The sequence below is a fragment of the Buteo buteo genome, chromosome 3 (assembly GCF_964188355.1).
Source record: "Buteo buteo chromosome 3, bButBut1.hap1.1, whole genome shotgun sequence".
NCBI classification, from domain to species: Eukaryota; Metazoa; Chordata; class Aves; order Accipitriformes; family Accipitridae; genus Buteo; species Buteo buteo.
This window is the reverse complement of record NC_134173.1, coordinates 54,098,649-54,117,070: the sequence shown is the minus strand read 5'-3', so window position 1 is coordinate 54,117,070 and position 18,422 is coordinate 54,098,649. Positions and strand designations below refer to the sequence as shown.

Below are 18,422 nucleotides of genomic sequence, written 5' to 3'. Positions count from 1 at the left end.
TGCCAACCAACGTTTTCCACAACAGCAGCAATTGTCATCACCACTACTATTTATAATATACATATTATGTAGAACAGGACAGCTTCTAATCCCTGCTGAATTGCTGTAATTCTGGAGGGATTTTATTAAGTCAATAGATTTGATGTCACTGAGACCATGGTTTGGCCCCATTCTTTCTCATATCATTTAAGGAACACTACAGCTTTCCAGCAGAGTGGCATGCATTTTACACATTCTGTTCTTTACAGAGAGGCACGTTTTAACCATGCCACTGTTTATATGCACTGCTGAATCTGAAGCAGGTGACCTGATTTATTGTAACAGAATGCAAGGCCCAAGAGTCTGACTCCAAACTGCCACGTACTTTTATGGGCTGGACCAGAAAATGTCCCAAGTTTCTTGCATCATTTAATGTCTTGAAAAGGTTCTTTCAGCCAGAGCTGCCAGAATTGTTTGCATCCTGCACATGCCAAAGTGAATAGGGATCCAGGATTTTCCAAATGCAGGGACCACAAATTGCTTGGCTTTTGAAAGAAAGAAATAATTTAATCTATACATTTTGATTTATATTGAGTGCTAATTCCTTTCATACATTTTCCACTAGAGGCTATAAAAGCAATTTAAAAAATCATAGGGAAAAAAGGCAAGCTGAGAAACGTGACACCTTTTAGTTTCTCTACATAACACCTTGCTATTGTATTCATTTTCTAGAGACAGGGAGTTTATTTCTTAAAGTAATAAGTTCACTTAGGGTATTTGCTGGGGACACTAAAATATTCAGGAGGGGCTGCTATTTAATCACATTTTAGAATTTAGGATTTTAGAAAGTTTGAGAGTCTTGTTCAGTAAGGCGTGAATGTGGGTACTTCTCTTTGCTGTTCCACACCCATGTTTTTTGGTGGACTAGATTTCCAGAGCTGTGGTTTTCAGCCTTCAGTTGCAGAACCCCAAGTGTCTCAAGACCGCATCTATTAAGTACTTTTGAGAAAGATGAGTAAGACAGGGAAATCTGTTGTCATTTGGCTTAAATTTGTTCTACAGGAATTGAAAACCAATGTTTTTAAGTTAACAAAGGACAGATTGCAAATGGTACTTTATGAAATTTTATATATTTAAAGGATTATGTTTTGTTTGGAGAAGAGTTTCACTGATAAAACTTGGTGCTCCCCTCTCTGTCACCCATTCTCCCACGTTCTGGCTTGCTTTCTTCTTCTTTCTTCCCAATACATCTTCTGCAGTACCTTTCACATTCCTCATGTTCACCTAGGTTAGGTGACCTTTATGGGGAGGCAGGCAACTTAACATCTCCCAGTGGCTGGAGAGAGATATCTGAATAGATCTACTATTGAGGTGTATCATGAATCCCTAATGATGGGCTGTGTCCAAAGCCCCATCCATGCTGTGTTTTCATACTCTGGCAATTACTTTAAACAATAAGCAAAAGAAACTGATTCTAAATCACAAACTGTTAGCAGATGAAAAAGTTGACCAGCAAACTGCCTGATGATGTACAGGCAATGATCAACAAGAGAGACATGAACCTTATGTTTTAAAATATGACAGCCATGAGCTAAAACTGCTAGATCCTGTCCTCGGTTTTTTTTTTGGCAAAAGAGGAAAAATGAGCCACTCATTATAAAGAAAATTAACCTGACAAAATGAAGAGATTAGCATCAATAATGTAATGACAAGCCTCATTTCAATAGCCACTGATTTCCATTCAATCATCCTTACACAAAGCACATACATATAAACAGCTAAAACTTGCTGGCATCGTAAAAGGAAGCTTTGACAGAACCTCCATGGACCAATATGTATTTTCTCTAAACAGTGAAAATAAGGTCCTTTCTCCAAGACAGTCCTGTAGTAAATATTTATTTCATATCACTTACATAAAGTAGATCTACTACCCCAAAAGTAAACACCTTCTTTCAACAGCTGCTAACTGGTCAACAAACTTTCTCATATTCCTGCTTGCAAATGGCAATCTCCTTTTTATTATAAACTATCTCAGCCAACGTTTGTCCAGCTGCTTATGCCTTTTACAATTTGTATTTCCAATGGCTTTTGGTGGTGATGTGTAGTTGTTTTTCTGTGGGGCTTGGGTTTTTTTTTTTTTGGTAACTTACCTAGTAGATATTGTGAGTTAACATCCCTTCTTCGGAGAAAATGTCCTCCAGGGAGATCTTTTGCCATGACAGAGACCGTAGAAAGCAGAGTGTGTCCGAATAGCAGAAAGAAGCATGCAATCATTTTCTTCATCTTCAGGAAACAGATGGACATTCAAGGATGTGAAACTGCAATAAAGGAGAGGAGATGAGCGATTTGATTACACGAAAAGATACACTGTCAGCCACCCAGCTGCATTGCTTCCCTCCCAGCACATACAAACATGCAGATACACTGGCATGGAATAATACCTACACCTACAAAAAAAGATCTACATAATAAAGTAGCAGTTAGCAGACCCTGCATAGCATTTATAAGTATTGTCAGTTGAAGTTCACAGTTAACTTTTAAAATGTATCAACTTTTACAATCATTCATAATAATCATGTATTTTCAAAGCAAGAAAAGGAACTTTGTTTCAGTCAGCCTGTCACCAAAAACAGGTTTGAAGAGGACAGAAATATATTTTCGGTATTCTATTCAGCACTCCGTTGCATTTTTTCAGAAGTTTAATGGTTCTTGTAGTCTGAGGGATACCTGCTTCAGAAAATCTTGGAGAATTAAGAGAAGGGAATATATTCCAGAAACAGCAACTATACATGTGAACCAGTAACAGCTCATGCTTCCTTTTCAGAAGACTATCTGTGGTTGCTAGCATGACGATAACACTGCAGGATGAATCTTGTTTACTCAAGGAGACTTCTGAGGACTGGCAATGAGCTTGCCATAGGTTATGGATTGTTGTCATACAGAAGAACAAATTGACAGGCAAAAGTCCAACACTAAGAGATGACTCCTGCCCAGGAGTTCGTTAACACACCATCAAAAGCCATGGCTGACTGCCCACAAACAGAAAGCTAAGACTGACATGCTAAAAGCTCATCTTCTGGCCATGTCCATTGTTGGTGGGCTTCCTCAGATGGTGATTCCTTCTACTTCCCCCCAAAACTTTACTGTTGTGAGTTGTGAAGAGAGCATCTCACAGGAGCTAGATTCAGCCTTGGAACTGGTGATATGATGAAGTTTGAAGAGCTCCTCTAGGTGTGCAGGAGATGGATAAAACTACTGACTTTCACAACAAAGAACTGTTCTACCTGAAACTGAGTGGAAATTTTAGAAGCAGTGCAAATTTTAACAGTAATTCTTCATTAAGTAACTAAGATGTTGAAAACAATTTTAATAGGGTCCTAAACCTGATAAGCGGATAGAACCACAGATCTGTAACAGAAGGCAACTAAATACCCCAGTTCAGAAAGATAATTGATTTTTTTCCCACCATGAGGTACTCACTGGCAGAAAAGAAAATTCTAAGTAAATATTTTCTCTCTAATAAAAAGATTTTATACATTATTCTTTAGTCTGTCCTGCACAACCGTTACACAGTGATCTATTTTTCTGTCCATCAATCAATTTTTCCTTTTGTGTCTTCTACTCAGCATCCCCAAATGTAAACACAATGTTCTGGTGTATATGCGAGAGAGCAAAATGAACTGATTCTTTGCACTCAAAATGCCTGGCCTTGCTTAAATGTTCAGTATTATCCAGTAACAGTCAATATGTGATTTAAGGACATTCAAACTAGGAAAGAGATGTAAATAGTTGGTGCTTATAATAGTGGCCACAAAAATTTAAATTTTTGGAGCCCTAGCAGCAAGGACACCTAGATGGTATTATTGGTAGAGTATTTCCAGTGCTTTAGTCAGAAACAGGTGGACACTGCAAACAGCATGCACCACTGAAAATGGGACAAAATTTTGCTGGACGCAACAGTTGTTACTGCTGGAGATTACCAACAAAAGCTTCTCCCAGGTTGTCTCCTCACTTCTCAGAGCATCGTCAACAAACACAGGGCTGTCTGTGCAAGGGGGCCTCCTCTCTCTCTGGCCTGTTCCTTCAGCACACAAGGCAAATGGACCTCAAGGATACATGCCAGTTCTAGCACCTATGTTTTAGAAACATAGAAGCCAAGCTCAGAGAGCTAAGGAGTGTAGAGAAATATATTCCTTACAAGGCTGTCACAGGAACCAGGCATGAACAGCTTGTTCAAGAGTGCTATCTGGTTGTTACCTAGTTATCAGCGGCATAACTCATCCCTCCTTCCTATCCATCCTAAAGAGCTGTGAAGATTGGGCTAATCTCTAAGTAAAGCCATTTTACCTGCTCCTGATGGCACGTTAGTGGAGAACCAAGGATACTGCAGCAGAGCACCTTCACAACCTGTTGCTGAACCATCCAGTAACAGCATGATGCCAAAGGAAACTGATAAAGTGACTCAGGACAGTCCTACCAGCTCTGCAAAGTATCCCAAATTAAACCCTCTTACCTTCTGGCACTTGACATATTTTATAACTTTGTAGCAATTTTTGATATTTGGTTGCAATTTCAAATTCATTAGGTTCACAACTGTCCCCAAGCAAGTTCAGAAATAAGAAAAAAAAATTGTTTGTTTGCTGTGACTTTAAGCCTTTGAATTCTGTTAGAAAAATGTTTATATAGCATGCAAATATCATATCATTAGCTGACCATATAAACCAAAATGCCTGCATAATCATTCATTAGCTGTCACTGAATTCTGAAACATATTAAAGCAGTAAATTTTCAATTTTGCGTGATTTTACCAGTCCCTTTGAAAAGTAAGGTTGGGGGTACTAAAGAAACAGAAGCATTGAATAACAGTGCCTAGTTTTCTGGGGATCTTTTTATTAAAACTTAACATAACTTCTATTGTTCAATAGTACTTCAACTTGATTCAGAAACCTTAGATCCTTATATCTCAATATCTTTACCCTGATAACCAGAAAATAAGCCTACTTACAATTCCACCAAAAAAGATCCATTTCTCATTAAAAAAAAATAATTAAAAAAATCTATTTATCAACACACTCCTACCCTCACAAACAGTGTTTTAAAATACTGTTTCAAAAGAAAGAAATGTTTAACAGAGGAGAGCTTTAGTTGCCTCATCTTACAATTTTTATATATAAGATAATATAAAATAAAAATTAAAGTGAGTTTGCATCCATTTTCAATGAGAAAATAAACAAGTTCCCAAAGCCAAAGGCTGTGTATGTGATAACAGACACCACCGATCCAAGCCTATTGCCACCCCTTCATCCACACTAAAAGCTTCTGTGCTGCTTTCCTAAGGTGATGACAGTCTGGACTTATGTGCTTTGCTCTAGCTCCAGGTACATATTTGTGTCCAACACTGCTTGCATTTTTACATGACCACTTTGTATTGTGGTTGCATGGCTCTTCAGCATACAGACCTCCCACAGTTCTTTGTTTATTTTCTGGGTCTTCTGCAAGGTCCCCTGTCTTCACTCTAGAAGCTGGCTGGTGTTTATTGCACCACATTCGGTATTTAGCACCTCATTTTCCCAGCAGGCTAAGCCAGGCTGCTGGCACAGTGCTTTGTAGCTTCATATTGCTGGCTGACCCTTGCTCTACCAGCTGAGAACACATTCTGAAAGTACCAAACTTGCAAACACATATTTTTGTGGCTACCTGGAAAATATGTTTCAAGCACTTTGATTCCAGCTGTCGCAGCAGGAATATTCAGCATTATACCATCAGGAGCCAACTCCCCTGGGCAGAACCAAGACCAATTCACTGTATCACAAACATCCCAAACACCTCAAAAGCAGAAGACACCAAGAGGAAGTGGGGCAATCCATGGGGCTCAACCAGGTTGAGCACCAGATGTGCCAGCTTCCACTGCTCCATTCTTCTACCCATGGAGAGAGGAAGAAGAGGGTCCTATGCAGGGCTTTCACAGCAACCTTGGAACAGTGAGTGCAGCACACTGCTCTGCTGGACATGTGAAGAAACTCCTAACAGAGAACAGGTAACTGCTGCTCACAGAGGTACAATCTGGTGAGGGTTGCTTGCAATAGCTGCAGCTGTCTTGAAGAAGGTTGGTATAAAGGAGGAGATTATCCTAGAAGATGGCAAGTAGATAGATGGGCTCTCTGGTTCTTTTCAGGCTTCCCTTGCTCCCTAACTGGCTGCTAGTCAAGAGCTAAATTTTTCCATGGTGTTTTTCTTATCAATTTTATCTGTGCTGGCTTAGCCATATACCCATGCAACAGAATAACTTTTCTGATGCACTGTTACAGATTTTCAATTTTCATGAACTACAGTGTAAGAATACTGAAAAATTAAATTGGGACTTCATCTTTAAATGACCTATTTCATTTGTTGCACAGCACTCAAACAACAGAAGCCTGTTTCTACCCTTTCAAATGTCTTTCCATTGAAGTCTCCTCATAAGAGATTGATGGATGTTTTGGACAGAGACAGTACTGAATATTCAGTGTCAGTGGTGATAAATCAATGACCTTCTCCACTGCATGGTGCATGTTATTAAGATTTGTCCTCTTCACTGTGATAACTCTTAAATAATGTCAAGGGAGAAGAGATGCTCTGTGGCTCATGCTGAAGTCAGTGTCCTTCCATCTTTTAGCCCACTTCAGGGAAATTTCTTTCACACAGATTTGGGAAACCCTTCCACTTGCCTGGAAGGCCACCTTTATTTCATTCAAGTACCTTAAAAATGTACCTGTCCTTGCTGGGCAGATCATGCTGAAAAAGAAATTGGAAAACCAGGATATTAATATGTTTCAGCTCATGCCTCCTACTCCTCTGGGTGGTCTCCTTCCTCATCTTGCAGTACAAGTTCCCTTCCAAGGCTAAATAAGAAACATGAACTCCACAAGCCCCTATGTCTCCACCTTCTCCAGCTGCCACCAAAACTGGCACAATGCACAGAAGGGTAAATTCTCAGCAGTTACCTGGAACATCAACACCTTTAGTAACTGCAGATAATATCCCCTCTCTTGAACCCATATAATTTCTCATCATAGATGGGAAGGAAAGAGAAGACAAAAAAAGCAACAAAGGCAGCAGTTATTACCACTACAGAAGCTGCCTTCAGCTTTCCTTGTTTGATAGTTAAAGAGAGACAGCCATTTACTTTCATTAAGCTGCCAGCACATCTAACTTCAGTGGTTTTAAGTTATAAAGAATGTAAGTGCATAAAAGGGAAAACATTCTGAAGTTCTTTCAGCACTCATTATCTACCCATTTTTAAGATGACAGGAAACTGTGATCAAATCAAAAGCCTTTACTGAAGTTAAAGGAACTGCAAGCGATCTATATAAGTAAGTCAATAAAATCAGAGTCTGTGTCCCCAAGTTAGCAAGCACAGTGAGTTACTTGGAAAACCAATGAGCTCTTATTAAATGAAAGCCACAAAATATCTCATTCTCAATCCCATCACCTTAGAAATTAAAAAAATTAAGGACAGCAGGCACTGTAAAACCCTGTTAACTATCAGGTACAACATGTTCCAAGGCACTTCGCTATCCACAAGCCACCACATGCATTAGTCATTAAAATCACTGTGTGTGGCATGGGTTACAGGACATAGAGTATTAATAATTTCCTCTGTCTTTCTCAACCAGTTGCTGACACAGGCATTTTCCAGTTCTGAAAAATAGCTATAGAGTCCCACAGAGTCCAATATCATATCTGTCCCTAGCTATGCAGGTGTTGTGTGGAGGCAGCAGCTGACCACAATTAGGAGGATGATATTTAGCACATCAGCAAGAAGCACCATCTTGCCTTGATCCTTACAAAGGAGCACTCTACTGTCATTCTGTTCCACCAAATAATGCACTGGATTTTCTGCGACTCTTTGCTGCACAAGGAGTGCTTCACTAGGCTCAGCAGCACAGGACAGGTAGAACTCCCCTAAATCATGGCTGTCAACTGCATCTCACCAATATGGTTAAATCACGAAGAAGAAACCAGGTTTGTAAATTCCTCACCTGCTCCTCAACCCTGATGGTAGGCACTATGTGCCCATGAGCCTACCCACCACTGCACCAAGTCCTGCAAAGCAGCAGAGCAGTACTCCCTTGTTAACACATCCTTTAGCTCCTTTTAAGAGGCTAACTTTGGCCATTCATGCTGTCAGTGTGTCAGATGAATCTGGGAAACTCATCATCTAAAAGTCAACTGGTAATTCAAGTGTATTCTGAGACAGACAACCCAAACGCAAACAGCTTTCATAGTAGCACAGCAAGCCACCACAATAACAAAACTAACTGTTGACTTGGCAACATCAGTCTTTTATCAATCTAAAATAATGATTGTCTAGAGAGTAAAAGTAACCCAAATCTGCAGTGGGTTTAGGACCAGAGGCATACTCCAGCACAAGAAGACTGGGACAAATTCTTTGCATGGGTCCATGAAGGTGTACTTCCCCACAGGAAGTTTTACAGCCACATGTTGTTGTTTTGTATCTGCAGAAAGGCACAATCTTACCATGCAATGGCCATTTGCCTGTTCCAGGCATGTCTACATAGTGATGGGGACAGGATGGCAACCACAGATTTGCAAAGTCTTCCAGCTTTGTTTCCTATGCTTTTGTACGGTACTCCTCATCCAGCACATAATCCATCCCTGTATCAGCAGCTAAAAGGGTATTCCAGTGCTCTCTGTACTGAGCCATCCCCCTGCCTTGTATAGCAATTGGGCTGCAGCTGAAAGAAACTCCATCAGTACCTAATTATTCTGCCTGTTGCTACAAATGCACACAGCTGAGTTGTATCCTGGACTAATACAATCAAATGTGACAGTGGACTAAATTAACTTAGATTTTAAAACAGTAAAGGGAAGACCCAAAATGCATTATAGAGCAGTTCCTAGAAGGGAGGTGAATGACATTTGGTAATCAGCCAAATATTCCCACAAACCCAACACTGTACATGAGTACCCATACACAGAGTGATACAGGATACAGCAGGGCAACTGCATTCTGGAAGCCATCAGAAGAGTGCTGGGCATGAGGGAAGAACAGTTTGCCTATCCAAGCACAGAGGTCAGAGAAGCACACACTTGTCTTGATGAATATACACACCAAAATATACAGCATATCAGAAAGAGCAAAGATCAGTGCTAAATTTTATTGTGAGGTGTAAATATCATGGTAGGACTTTTACACAATGGACTTAGTTATCTAAAGGGCTTAGAGTATATGTACTACATGTATAATTAAATTTTCTACAACTCTAGTGAAATAAAGAATGTTAAGGGGTCTATTAGTTATTTTTAAGTCATTCATCTAAATCACATATAGACTTCCTGATATCACTTTTGTACAACTAATAACTACTAAACCATAGAATTATAGAACAATTTAGGTCAGAAAGGACCTCTGTAGGTCATCAGGTCCAACCCCTGCTCAGAACTGAAGGTGACAACCTTTTCAATAATTTCAGAAACTCATGGTGTAAAAGTTAAGGGTGATGCTGTAGAACAGTGCACCCACAGTATGGTTTACTCTGCATAGTTTCCAGTGGTCAGACAGCAAGCTTTAGCAGTGGGAATTCTTATTTTATGACAGCATCGATCTCCACATTATGATTTTCTTCAGTTGCCACTTGGACAATAGACCTTTTCATTATCTTGATCTTTTGGGGAAGACTCATTTGCACTTTCTGGTTCCAAATCTGATCTAGACATCAGAGTTTCCACGAAGTTCCCAGAAGACTAGCATGGGAAAACTGAGAAACTTTGCTTTTACCATGAAGAGTAGGTATTTATATGAAAGCATATATTATATGACATGTAATACATATGTGAGCTGCTTAGTTTTGTCTCTGTGAAGTACAGTCACAAACCATAACAGACTGTTAATTCCAAACAGAAAGGCTTTTTTTTTTTTTTAAAAAAAAAGATACAGTAGTTCTGAAACTTATTTGCAAACCCACACTGACCCCAGTACGAGCACCAGTGTAAAACAATAATTTGGGGATTAAAACCACTCCATTCCAAATACTCCTTGGTCAAAATGAAAACATGATCTAACAATGTGTACACTGTATGAAAGGAGCTTGTTAATGATGTCCAGATTATAATTAAATAGCAGTACTTAGTGTTTTACCCTCCCATGGAAGTAGTTTATAAGTCATGGGAGAGTATTGAGATCTGATTGGCCTTTCCCTAGTTTGCCTGCACTGACTAAAACATCTTTTAGTAGTACAGCTGGGTCCCAGGGTCCCAGCTCATAAGCACTAGAGTGTGTTATAGTTTGTTCATGAGAAATCCCAGTGAAGTCAATGGAAAGACTCACGTAAAGTAATTAGGTGTGAATATTGAGTGCAAGTTTGAGGATCTTAGCTGCAGCCTTGTGTAACCAAGTGCTACATTTTCTTAAGACATAAAATAAATCAAATTTAATTTGATGAATATAGTTATAATCATAGTGATATACAGTACATGAGGAAAAGTTTAAAAAATCCGGTGCTTAAGCTGACACATCTACATGAAAAGTGTATAATTCAAAAATTATTTTGTAGATTTTGTAGGATTTTATGGAAAAGCCATATGTGTATTTTAGTAAGCTCTTGATTTAAGGAGAATTTATGATGGGATTCAGTATAATAATTTCTTCTGAAGTAGTCAGCTGCCTGACAGTAGCACAGCTATAACACGTAACACAGCATGCCACCTTTTCAGATCTCAGTCAGGATCATTCACCCCTTGAATGATGGCCCCAAAAGAAAACCCAAGCATTTAGGAAGTATTACATAAATCAGTAGGTTGCATTCTTCCCTCTCAGTCAACGCTAACCCACGGTTAAACAGTGGCAGCGGCCAGCCTGACACGGAAAGAACTGTCTTCTGAAACAGGAATATGTGGTCATTAAAGATGCCACAACAGTTTTTATAAGATTAAAGAGTACCGTCTAGGTTGGGTTTCCAGGGTAAGTATATCACATGCAGCAAACCGTCCCTCCCTCCTTCCATCTCCAGCAAATGCCCCGCTCTCAGGAAGCCCGGGCAGCTCCCACGCTGCATGTCAGAGGTGACTGCTCCGGGGCAGAGAGAGCTACCTGCAGGGCTGTACCGGCTGCACGGGGATAAGCCGCGTCCTGTCCTGCTGGAAGCTGGTAAAGACACCTGCAGGCTACTCACTGACAAATGTTTCTAGGTAAAGCTTGGCTCCGACTCTGCACTGATGTTAAAATATAGTGGGTTTTCTCCTTACAGCGCACACACTGTTAAATGAGTTACTGAAGCACGCACGGGGGAGAGAGCATATGGGGGGTTTGCTCAGACCCATGCAGTCCAAGGGAAAGGGAAACATTTCTCCCGCGGACGAAACAGGAGCAGCGAACCGCTCCAGCGGGACCCAGCAAGCGACCATCTAACCCAGCCCCGGACCCCGCCGCGGCCCCTTGCCTCGGCCTCCCGCCCCCCGCCAGGCCCCTGCCGCCCGCGCTGCAGCCCCCGCCGGCCGCGGGGGCCCTCTCCGGCCGCCCCCTCACCCGGAGGGGCCCCCAGGGCACCGCCGCCGCGGGCTAGGACCGTCCCTCCGCCGAGCCGGGGCCCCGGGGCGGGGGTGACGGCGGGCTGCGCCGTGCCCCGGAGGTGTCAGCGATGCCGAGCCCCGCCGGGCGGCGCGGGAGGCAGCGGGGCTGCCGGTGCCCCCGGGCGGGGCGCCGCGGACCCGCCTGGCGGGCGGGAGAGGCGAGGCGGGGCGGGACAGGGCAGCGCGGGCGGCAGAGCCGGGCTTACCTGAGGGGCTGGCGGGGCCGCTCCGCTCGGCGGCGGGCAGCGGCGGCGGCCGGGAGCGAGCGCGGGAGCGCCTCCTCCCCCCTCGGCGCGGCCCCGGACGGCGCTCCCCCTCCCGCCCCCCCCCGGGAGAGCCGCGGGCTGAGGGGAGCCGCCGCCTCCCGCCAGCCCCGTCCCTGAGCGGCCGTAGCCCGGCTCAGCCGTAGTGAGGGGAGGGAAAAGGGGGTCCCGCTGGGGACACACCAGCCTCCCTGCCCAGACCTCCGGAGCCGGCTCTTACCCGCGCGGCCCCGGGAGGCAGCCGCGGGTGGCCGGGCCCCTCTTTCCTCGGCCGCCTCCGCCGCCAGGGACGCGGTCCCGCTCCTTCCCGCCCGCCCCGTGAGGGACACGGGCTGTGGCCCCGCTGCCTGCCGCTCGCCCCGTGTGAGCGACGCGGTCCCGCTCCTTCCCGCCCGCCCCGCGTGAGGGACGCGGGCTGTCCTCCGGCTCCCTCCCGCCTGCCGTGCGGGGAGAAACGGGATCGACGGCCCTGACGGGACACGGGACGTCGGCCCCACGCCGTCCCGCCTGTCCCCCGAGGGACGCGGGACCCGGTCCCTCCCGTCAGGGACGCGGGCTGCCCGTCCCGCTCCCTCCCGCCCCGCCGGGCTCCCGGCTGCAGTGGCCCCGTCTCGGCCCCGCCGCCCCGCGCCCGCCGCGCACGTCGGCCCCGCCACCGCTTCCTCCCTGTCAGACCTGGCCCTGCGCTGTGAGGGGGCGGCGAGGGCAGCTCCTGTAGCCCCGAGGAGGAGTGCCTGCCCCGGCCGAGTGGGCTCTCCCCGCAGGAAAGGGCCGTGGGGTCTCCGCTAGAGGACAGCGCTGTGGTTTTGGTCTGGCGGCTCAGCGCCAGGCCGGCGGCATCCCTCCCCGGCCAGCGCCGTGCTCCCCGGGCCGGGCCCGCGCTCCCTTCCAGGGAAGCGGACCAAGGGAAACGTCGGGGAATGGAAATCCCATTCCCCGCGCGGGGGACCTCCGGGCCAAGGCAAACAGTCCCTGGTGAATCATGCGGGTGTCTGCCACCGCGGCGAGCCTGTGGGAGCCTCCGTCGGGGAAAACGCTGAGGGAGGCATGAAATAAGTGGGCCAGGTAGAAGGGACCGTTGTTCCTCAGCTGTCACGGCGGTGGCGCGGTCAATAGTCCGGGTGGAAAAAACTGAGTGCGGGGTTTATATCAACACTTACAGTTTTATTATGTATGAAGAAGGAAAAACAAAATTCCTGCTTTGTTACAAAGCAATTGTGATTTCTGTTTCCTGGAAAAAAACCCCAACAAACCAACAGCGAAAGCCATTCCAAACGGCAGAGGTGAGCCGGGCTCATTGTCACGTCCAACAGGAAAGGGATAAAATCACCAAGCCATGCCAATTTGGGTGCATTAGGTGCCAGCTGCCAGCGAGGTCTGAGACAGGAGATTTGTACCCCCCCAGAGTTGCTGGCATGGTGAGCAAACTTTGGAAATCAGCAGAGCTAATTTCTGGAAGTTTTGTAAGGCACAATTAATTGTCTGTGAGGTGGGTGTACAAAATCTAATCCCTAAAAAGGGGGTGTGTGAATGATGAGCAAATCTCAAACTGAAAGGGGCCAGATGCACCCCACCTTTCATTCTGAGCACTGGCTCCTGAACCTCTCCTGTAGCTAGGGGAAAGGGGAAAATTAAAAAGGCAGGTGAACATTGATAGACATTGTAGCAAACCCAGAAGAGCTAAGTACAGAACAGTTCACCCATTCTGTTTCATCCTTTGTAATGTAGCATAGGATGAGGCCCCAGCCATGGTCCCAATTAATGCTCTGTCATCTCAAAATACAGAATCTGTACGCCTGAAGATTTCACTGTGCTGTGGCTTGAGGCACCAGCTGACTTGCCAGAGGAGGACAAAAGCAGGTGAGAAAGTGTTGTGGTGGGAAGATGACATGAGTGCCCAGAGGCTCGGCTTGGCAGCTTTAGCATAAGTAATCTCAACACTAGCTCTTCCCAGAGGCCATGCAGCCTGCTGCTGTTGGCAGGTTGAACACAGAAGGTAAGCCAGCTGCAGATGGGGCAAAAGGATATGATGGCAGTGAGTCAGCATGATAAGGCATCTATTTGTTTCATAAGAGACAGCTTAGAAGATAGGGGGATTTTTATTTGACTTTGTTAATCAACTTTGCTATTTATTTAATACCTTACCAGAAGTTCTGTGTATTCCCCACATTACAGAGTCTCTCTGTTTCTTCACCACTTGTCCTTCCTCACATGATGAGCTTCCATCCTCCACTTCCATGGTATGACTTCTTTTTGATTTGGGAGAGATGTTGTTCAGTCTGTCGACATTTGGGAGGATGGGTAGAGGGAAGTTGGAAGATGTTAGAAATAGCTGGACTCTATCAAGCCAAGCTTCTATCAAGCCATGCTTTGATCTGCAGGCAATTATTAAGCTTCTTGAAGATTGCTAACTGGATACCAGAGGCTTTCTGAGTCTCCTCTTTCCTTTCCTGGCTTCTCTTAGTGCCTGGAAGGATAGTTCTCAGTCTCTCAGTCTCTGAAACTCCCAGTGATGTAGGCTGCTTTTGAATTATCACAGGCAACCACATAATGTAAAAAACACATTTCAGAAAGTACGTTGCATCTTAACGGCAGGTGCTTTAGTAAAACAGCAGTGAATTGGTTTTCTTCCTGGTGTTAAATGACTGTTTCAGACTTTCCTCGTAGTTAGACACTTTCTACTAATTTCCAGCCTAAATGTATTTGTGGCCATTTTATATTTATTTTCTAGTACCAATGTTGTCTTTCAACCTAAACCACTCTTTTTCTTCTCCAAGTCTTGCCTAGCTAATGTATTTAGTGACATCAATCATTTTCTCTTTCAGCCTTCACTCTTGTTTCACTCAAGAAGCAAGCTCTCACTCTGTATCTGCTGAGCTAGTTCCTGTGTGTGTGTGTGGTAGAACTGAACACGATATGCCATACAAGCTCTCACTAGACCATTTCTATTTATTGAAAATACTTTGCCTGATGTGATCTAGGATTTAATTTTAATTTTCAGTGGCTGCTTTACCATTGATGGCTGATGGTCATCTTTTTCTTCAGTTTACATATGCAGTCGCACCTGTTTACCAGTGGATAAATCCTACCTAATACATGATCTTTCATTTTATACTATGGTATTTCATCTCTCTTCTAGTTCTTTCATTCTTAAGATCATACAGTTCTTTCCAAATGAGGTCCTCCTTCTCCTTTATATTTACAATGCCTATTGACTCACCTATGTTTTATCAGAAAACTTCTGCTTTTGCCTGCCAATTTCATGAATGAAAAAGTGAAACGTTAAATAAACTGATCTTTTAGTAATTGTTAATAACTTTTTCTCTAACTTTCCCATTTGAACACTCCCTCATCCCATTTTCCTATTGCCATGAGCTAGGTCCATACTTAGCTTACAGTCCTTCTCCTAGTTCCTATTTCAATTGGTAATGTCCTCTGTGGCAATGCTTTTCTGAAGTGCAGACAGATTAGATCTACTGCATTTCCTTTGCCTAAAAAAAACCAGGTTAGATAAGTAGAACCTAATGCTGGGAAACTATTCCTGCATTTATCACTTGTTTATGTTTTGCAACATCTTTAATTATTCTTTGTTTCACAATTTGTTCTTAAGTTTTTAGTACTACTTGGATCAGAATAAAAGCTGAGATGGCATTTGTACAAATCAAGTTCCTGTAAGGTATTAATTGCTTTTAATTGCGCACTATCTGACTCAATCCAATTGTTACGAAATTTTGGTATGATACCTGTGCTGTCATTTGGGATGGAAATTGTCTACTCCCTTTGACATGAATGTGTTTTAAAGTTCATGTCTCCCTTGCTTTTACTTGCTGCTGCTCTTGCTTATTATGCTGCCCTTGTCTGTGTTGACTGTAATAAAATATTTATAGATAGCAAAGTTTTCAGCATTGGGTAGACAAGCAGAAGCAAGACAGGTTTCTCAAAGGCCTAGGTAAAAGTTTATTTAGTTTCTATTGCAAACAAGAAAGTATTTAGATCTCAGTAAAAAAGTTGAAATAAATACATAATAATGGTTGTTAGTGCAATAAACAGTCTATGTTTTTTGCCAGTGGAGGAATTCAGCTTTTTATTTATTGACATGCAAGGCTTGAAATGCTTATAAATAGGACCATAAAACTGTTGTACTATTAAGTGTATTGACTAGTCTATGGAGAAATCAAACCATATTTTTTGAATCACTCCAAAAGTTTGTATCGGACAGCCTTATGATTGGAAATGTTATCGTGTACATGTAATATTAACTCATAGCGTTTATAAGCACATTGCACTGCAATTAATCAAGCAGAGTTTCCAATGTATATGCAAATTGGAGTCTATCAATGGAAGCACCAGCCTTAGTTATATAATTAGAAGAGACACCCTTTCCTGGGTCCAGTGCTCACTGAAATGAAGCTGTCTCCACTGACCCCTGAAGTGCTGGATGAGCAGCTACTTGGTATCTTAGAAAACATACAAGGCAAGTTCCTTCTAGTTACAGTGGGATTTTCAAATTTCTACAATAGCTTGAAAGTAAAACTGTAACAATCTTTTCTTTCTCTACTACTCTTCCTAAATAAAGACAAGACAGATTTGAGGTTTTTATTTTTGGCTTAGCTGTCTGCTGTGGTTAAAACTACTGTCACGTAAAGCACGTGTGTTATAGATGGCTAGTAGTGGTCAATTACTTTATCATTCTCCTTTGTTATCACTTAAAATCACTTAAAGAAAGATAAGAATATAGGGTTCAAGGCTGTATCTACTCTTTTTTTCCTGAAGAAGTAGATAGATAATATGCTATATCCCATCATCGCCCCCAAAACTTTATCCTTTTGCCATTTCCACAAGCCCTTTCTACTTCAGGTGTGTGCTTAACTTCTTTTCTTTGCTGTTTCGAGCATCTCTTCCATAGCTAGCAACCTCCTTGCACTTACATGATTCTAATTTGTACATGCTACAGTATATAGCCTCTAAAAAGAAATTAAGAGAGAGATTTTTTGAAAACCCATACTGTTTTCTTACATGGATCCTTTCCATTCAGCTGACACTCGCCATAATTCCAGGAACGTGCTGCTGCTTAAAAACAAATTCAGTAAAGATTCAAACACAGATGTAATGACAAAGTGTTTCTCTCTTACTTGTGGTAAAGACAACTCACCTGAGTGTTAGTGATGGATCGATGATACATGAATTGCACAGTTCTTTTCACAGTTCACCATTTGTGAACTTCATTACATATATAAAACCAAGGGAACTGAAACAGATCAAAGGATTTGAAGGACTATGAATTTGTAAAGAGCATGCACTTACTTTTCTCCCACACTTCTGTGTTGATTTTTCTGTGTTTTAGTCCCAGATGTTTGAGGATTAGGATCTTGGCTGGCTCTGTACTTAATTCTAAGAATCACTTCATATTCTTAAGGCATCTGAAAAAGGCAAATAACTTACTGGTGTGCATGACCTCAGTTGAGCCCTTTTTGCTTTGCTGTCTCAGTACACTGCAGACTTCCATCTTTCTGGTTGCCATGGATAGCAGCTAAAGTCAACTGCAGTGGCTCAGAGAAGTGGGCAAAAGGCAAAAGTTTTGCTTATTGAAGCCCAGATGTTGCAATTAACAAAGTTTTTCCTACTGAAATTCTCTTGGAAACTCAATTTGACTTTAAAATATTTTAGAAGAAGAAAATGAGAAATCTTGCAGCTGGTACCTGAAAAGCAAGCATTTTCCTCATGTATAGGTTACGTCCTTTCTTCATTTTCTTCAGAAGAATTGTGTGGTAGCTTATGATTACTGTCCAGACTGGACAATGTTTACTGGTGAAAAAAAAATTGATATATGATATTATCAGAGGTGGGACTCAATTAAGTTATATGCTGTTGATAAAATACATACTGAATTCATCTGTGGACAGCACTCACCTACTTTAGCTGAAAAATTGTCCTGGGATTTCCATTCTGCCAAGTATATTCACAGGCTTTACTGTTGCTGTAACGTTCAACATGTGGACAGTAAAATTGCATTTTCAGCATTTCTCTTGGTAATTTAAGCCATGCCATGCTTAAATTCAACTCTCCTTTCCTTCAGAATCTAAGACAATGGTTTTTTACTCAGTTCTTGGGACAAAATTGAGATGACATACCCAAGGAGCTGAACTTAGATCTTACAACATGATCCAGAAAGCATGCAAGTTGCTAGCTCTAAATCAGTTCTTGCACAATGAAAAATATTGTAAATGTAGCGAAGTGTTTGAATTTTCACCCGTGTCTGGATCTTAAGCGAAATAACAAGGTTCTTCATGAATCTTACGTAATGTCTGTGTTGTGCTCAAAATAGGCACCCAAATTTCATCTGAACAACAACTTTGGCAGAATTTAGGCAACCTGGCTCTTGATCTAATGGTGTTCGTACAGAACTATGTAGATCAAAGATTAAAAAAAGAAAATGACATCAACATTTAAATTTTGGTGATTCAGATGCAAGCAACCAAATGGTAGCCAATCCAGCCAGATCCCTGGGTGCTTTTGTGGTATCATTTGCAGCAGAAACACCTGCCTGACTGATCTGTCATTGCTGTGGCTCCTGACTTGATATTTACCCTGATTTCATCTTGAATGAAA

At 42.8% G+C, this 18,422-nt stretch overlaps 1 protein-coding gene across 4 annotated transcripts in view; it reads right to left on the bottom strand.

Annotated features, from left to right (window-relative positions):
* MATN2 (matrilin 2) overlaps positions 1-12,642 on the bottom strand; it is a 76,771-nt gene extending 64,129 nt beyond the window's left edge. For 2 of the 4 annotated variants that reach the window (XM_075023660.1, XM_075023663.1), the window contains exons 1-2: positions 11,757-11,830; positions 2,130-2,297 (exon numbers count right to left, since the gene is read on the bottom strand). In XM_075023660.1, the coding sequence (XP_074879761.1) occupies positions 2,130-2,283 (154 nt within the window). In that variant the 5' untranslated portion in view covers positions 2,284-2,297; positions 11,757-11,830. Of the gene's footprint in view, positions 1-2,129; positions 2,298-11,756; positions 11,831-12,033; positions 12,051-12,488 lie in introns of those variants that run through there. The other 2 variants (XM_075023661.1, XM_075023662.1) reach the window with 2 other exon arrangements.
* Between the last annotated feature and the right edge of the window lie 5,780 nt (positions 12,643-18,422).